The 5,514-nt window shown below is 38.7% G+C and overlaps 1 protein-coding gene across 1 annotated transcript; it reads left to right on the top strand.

The window, feature by feature from the left end:
* The first annotated feature begins 241 nt into the window (after positions 1-241).
* Positions 242-4,338, top strand: LOC116015033 (CSC1-like protein At3g54510). Its single transcript, XM_031255017.1, has 9 exons — positions 242-417; positions 1,166-1,229; positions 1,761-1,973; positions 2,242-2,433; positions 2,721-3,019; positions 3,221-3,500; positions 3,736-3,855; positions 3,944-4,014; positions 4,245-4,338. The coding sequence occupies exons 1-9, from the start codon at positions 242-244 to the stop codon at positions 4,261-4,263; spliced, it is 1,434 nt and encodes a 477-aa protein (XP_031110877.1). The 3' UTR covers positions 4,264-4,338.
* The last annotated feature ends 1,176 nt before the right edge of the window (positions 4,339-5,514 follow it).

Here is a 5,514-nt window from a genome sequence, read left to right as displayed (position 1 = left end):
TATATATATATATATATATATATATATATATATACATATAATTCTTAATTAAAATTATTATTCGGGGACGGGGCGGGGAGGGGTATCCCCGTCCCTGTCCCCATCCCCGGCGGGGAATTAAAAAAGTTCCCCGTCCCCGTCCCCGATCTCCGAAATTTTTCTCCATCCCCGTCCCCGTTTCAAACGGGGACGGGGATCCCCGGCGGGGACGGGGCACATTGCCATCCCTAGTAGTAGTTGAATGCTGTTTGAAGATGAACCTTTGTTTTTTGGCAGGATCAACTTCTTTGTGGTTTGCTCTCTCATTGGTATGGTAGTTCTTCTCCCACTAAATTACACGGGTAGTAGTGTGCGACCAAAGAGCTATCATTCCATGGATGCTTTTGCAATATCTAATATCAGTAGTGGCTCTAACAGGTAATGCACATCGACTTTACTTTCCATATTGGGTTCGCAAAATCTTGTGATGAATTTCACTCTTGTTTCAGTTGGATTACACGTACTGGTCTAATGGTCTTTGATTCATGTGTTTGGCAATCTGCAGGTAACTCACCCCTATATATATATATTCCCTGTTTTCTCTCAATCTATTCACTTTTCAAATTAGGCAAGAGATTTTATCATGGTCATATTTTTAGAATGCTGCTTAGTCATTTATAACATTACGTATTGCAGATTAGGATTCTAATCTATTTCTCAAATCCATTGCCTTATTGAGCTGTTTTACCCCGTTTGAATTCTTGGTTCAAAGGAAAACTTTAAATTTTCTTTTTCCTTTTTTTCTTGGTAAGGAGAAATAGTTGTACAGTTTTTCCATTCTGCAATTTCAACTTTTTCAGAGAGCCCAATTTTCTTTTTGAGAGTTTCCTGTTTTAATTGTCAGCTATTGCATTGGGAGACATTATATTCTATTCTATGCTTTCAATGAATCCTTACTAAGTTGGTTGTGAAATCGTAAAAACACATGGCAAAAACAAGAAGTAAATAAATTCAAAGGCAGATTCATATAATTTTTAAGTAATCTAACATGCTCCAACGAAAATCATTATTTGGAGCTTTGATCTCAGTTTTAGTGAAGGTTTAGAGTGTCATGTAGAAAAGGTCACAATTTAGTGCCGTTACAAGAATGAAGTCCTGATTTGATACTTTTGGTGCCATTTCACAGGCTTTGGGTGCATTTTTCAGTCCTATGTTTTGTTTCTTGTTATGCATTATACTTGCTATACAAGGTAACCTCTTGCTCAGATTGCAAAGTTTAGGTATAAACTTGCTCTTTTTGCTTATATACTTTGTGCTTATCGTTGATTGTGCTTCTTGTCATTTGTGCTGCATTGGTAATTCACATATCTGCAAGTGGATTCATTGCACGCTTATTTTGCTTTTGAACACTTCAATCATTTAATTATAAGAATAAATCTGCAGATTTTGTTGAGAAAAACGAGCATACGGAATCATATCTATAAACTTCTCACACTGCCTAGTCACCATATAAATCACATAGCATGTCACAAAAAGTCAATTTGAAACAATGCATTAAATGTACCATTTGAAATCAACAAATTTGATAATCTTTCCAAAACTGAAAGTTGTTTAAGTCATTCATCTTAAATTATTTGTCTTCAATTTGCTCCCATAACCAAAATTATGTCAAGTTGATTTATTTTGTTGCGTTTCCTCAAAAGATTTGTCTTTCCTGCTTTTCTTTTGGAAATAAAAATCTGGTAAGTTTACATGAAACATGCTGCCTCATCTATTGCCAGGAATGTTCTTATATTTTACTGAAAAGGATTCAACAACTGCGTAACAAAAGGCAATACCCCAACCAGTTCACCATTCTGGTTCGACGAATTCCATTTTGCCAAGAACACAAGGTTCGGGGATGCTGCATAGACCACTTTTTCACCAAGCATCATCCATATTCATATCAGTCTTATCAGATTCTTTATGACGGGAAGGAACTTGAAAATTTGGTGGTGAGTGTATAATCCACAGTTAGACATGATGGCTATGTTTGGTAGACCTTATTTTAGAGCTTATAGCTTAGTTTAAGTTACAAATAAGTTATTAGCTCTGTTTGGTAAAACATGGAGTTTTAAGCTCTCAGCTTTAAGCTAGGTATGCCAAACAGAGCCTATGTATATGTGTTTATCTCAGACTCGACAGTTGTCTCAGCCTTTATCTTTTATGCTCTTTTCCGTCGTACTTTCCTTGGTAATTGACTGGTGGGTGCTTTTCATGTAGAACAAGGCAAAGTCTGCTGCAAAGAGGATTGAGGACCTAAAAGTGAAACAATCAACTAACAAACGCAGTGGAAAGTCTTTTCTTTCTGGTGCATGTAGAAAGAAAGATAAGATTGAGAAACTTGAGCAAATGCTTCAAGAACTTCATTCCAAAATAAGGCACGTAAGACGTAAAATGATGCTTCAAGAGAAGGTTGATTCTTCCCCTTTTATGCCCAGTTTCTGCTTTATTCAATTGGTATGGAATGTTAAGAGTCCCACATTGTAAAATAAGAGAGAACAGATGGGTTTATAAGGCCATGGGTTAAACTAGCTAATTGGTTGGATTCAATCTTTTAGTGTGGTTTGGCCGATTTGAGTGAGCCTAGCCCAATCTTAGTTTATAACATGGAATTAATAATAGTAATATCTGTGATTTGACGATGGTGTCTATATAATGACAGCTCTTTTGAATGTTAATGCTAATTTTCTTTTGTATAGGAATTGCCAGTTGCATTTGTTACATTCAGGTCACGATGGGGTGCTGTTATAGCCGCTCAATCTCAGCAGCATTCAAATCCCTTACTTTGGATCACTGAAATGGCTCCAGAACCAAGGGATGTGCTTTGGCGAAATTTAGCAATTCCGTATAGGATCTTGCCACTTTATGAGATTGTAATTCTTGTTGCGGTGGTGTTTCTCACTCTTTTCTTTGCTATACCAGTTACAGCAGTTCAAGGGATCGCCAAATATGAAAGACTGAGCAAATGGTTTCCACCCGTAAAGGCTCTGGAGTTAATGTACGAAAGTTCTTCTATTAATCACTTGAAATGTTCTTTTTGAACATTATTAGTAACTTAACATTATTAGAGATTTAGAGTTGTTTCCAAATATGTCGGTGATAACGTGTATGGTTTTTCAGTGTTTGAAAATTATGTCTAAGGTGCGTACTTTTGTGGCTGATTTTCAATGGTTTCATAACCCGTTGTGTGTTTTTGCAGTCCAGGATTAAAGTCTGTGGTTACAGGATACCTTCCGAGTGCCATTCTCAATGGGTTCATTTACATTATACCGTTTGCCATGATCGGGCTGTCAAGATTAGCGGGCTATATCACGAGAAGTAAAAAGGATATGAAAGCGTGCAAGATGGTGTTTTATTTTCTCGTGGGAAATGTATTCTTTTTAAGCTTGTTATCGGGGTCCTTACTTGATCAGATCGGACAATCTTTCTCTCAACCCAAGTATATTCCTAGTCGTCTTGCTAGCGCCGTCTCTGCCCAAGTAAGTAGAATTCTAAATAAATTTACATTTTTGCCCGCTTTTCTTTTGGCGCATCATTGGTACATCTTTTTGCTATAGGGCAAAGAATATTAAACGAATGGCTACTTTTTATATGGAGACTTTAGAGTCGAATTGATTTTGCATGGTCCGATTTATATAGTTAAACATGAATCGCTTGTTAACAGATATGCTGGCAATAATGTTCTTCTGCCTAAGCAATATGTCTTTCCTTCAGGCAGACTTCTTTATGACATATATCTTGACCAATGGCCTGTCCGGATTTTCTTTGGAGATTCTTCAGCCCGGATTACTTATTTGGGATGCTATAAAGCCATCCACGTGGGATCGCGGGAAGGAAAGAAATCCATATCTCTATTCTTTACCTTATTACCGGATAATTCCTTTTGTTGCTCTCTGTACACTTATTGGCATTGTATATGCAGTCGTCTCACCGCTGCTTCTTCCATTTCTGGTTGGCTACTTTCTTCTTGGCTATGTCGTCGTCACCAACCAGGTGAAGTTCCAATTCTTTAAATCTAGTTTAGCACACCAGATTTGTGTTTTTTACTTTGTTCTCTAACGGTTTGGGGCTTCCATGAAAGACTTTTCTCCTTAAATAGACATAGAAATCTGCCCTAAGCATCCCGTGATTACAAATACTTTGATATGAACTTTTTGTTCAACGGTAATGCTTCTACAAGCAGCAACGAATGTGATAAATAGATGGTGGTATGTGTGATACAGATTGAAGACGTGTATATAACTTCATATGAAACACACGGACAGTTCTGGCCATGCATTCATCACTACATTATTGTTGCACTCGTCATCATGCAAATTACTATGATCGGTCTTTTTGGACTCAAATCGAAGCCTTCAGCTTCCTTTGCCACAATACCGCTCATGATTCTCACTTTGTTCTTTAACGAGTACTGTAAGATTCGGTTCTATCCTAGCTTTCGCCATCTCTCTGTACAGGTAAAATTACATTTTCCTTTTCTTCCCCGTTTTGGTTGACAAGATGGAGAGTAGTATATTAACCAATTAGCAAATATAGTTAAATGGCATGTAAATAATACCTGCATTCATCCTTGTAGATGTTCTCCATTTTTACATGGAATTTTGGCTTTAACTGCAGAACATAAGACACAATAAGACACAACAAAAACGCAGTGGAGTATTTGGCCTTACTGGCAAAAAAGGGTGTTAAATTTGGGGTATTCCTAGTTAAGATGGCTAAGGATACAAACTTGTAATAACCACAGCCTTCTGGTTTGAGGTGGTTAGATATGGATAATCTAGACCGGTTTACCTCCTTGTGATCCTTTGCCGGTTAGGGTCACAAGGTAAGGTCTACCCAATGCACACCCTTGAGCATAGTTATCACGGCGTCGCCTAGTCGTCGACTCGACTAGGCGACGCCTTGGCGTCCTGTCGGTGGAGACAGGACGCCGGGAGGCTTCGCCTCGCCTGAAAACGGGAGGCGAGCTCCGGCGTCGGCCAGGTGTCGCAGGCGGGCGCCATGGACGCCGACCCTGCGTCCAACCCGCAAACCCAACCCATTTTTAGTAATTTTATTTTAAAAAAAAAAAAGTTTGACCTAATAAGAAGAGAGAAGAAGAAAGGATTTCAGATCTAGTGCGTCGACTAATGTCTCCCACAGCCATCGCCATCGCCCTCCCACAGCCATCGCCCATCGCCGTCACCGTCGCCCTCCCACCGCCTGAGTCGTCCTTCTTTCTTCTTCTTTCCTCTTCTTCTTTCTTCTCCATTTTCTTTGGTTTTCTCCATCTGCGACTATTTGTCTTCCTATGGATTTGGGTTATAAACTGCCAGACTGCCACTTCTTTGGTTACTAATATTAGTGGGCAGTGGGCAGGGCAGGGGGCAGTAGGCTAGGGCGGCAGTGGGCAGTAGGCTAGGCAGTGGGCAGGTGCAGTACAATTTATATGTTTAATTGTTTATAAATATATATATATATATATATATATATATATATATATATATATATATA

This window comes from Ipomoea triloba, chromosome 4 (genome assembly GCF_003576645.1).
Source record: "Ipomoea triloba cultivar NCNSP0323 chromosome 4, ASM357664v1".
NCBI lineage: Eukaryota > Viridiplantae > Streptophyta > Magnoliopsida > Solanales > Convolvulaceae > Ipomoea > Ipomoea triloba.
Note: the sequence above shows the minus strand (reverse complement) of the source record. Positions and strands in the feature narration are given on the sequence as shown.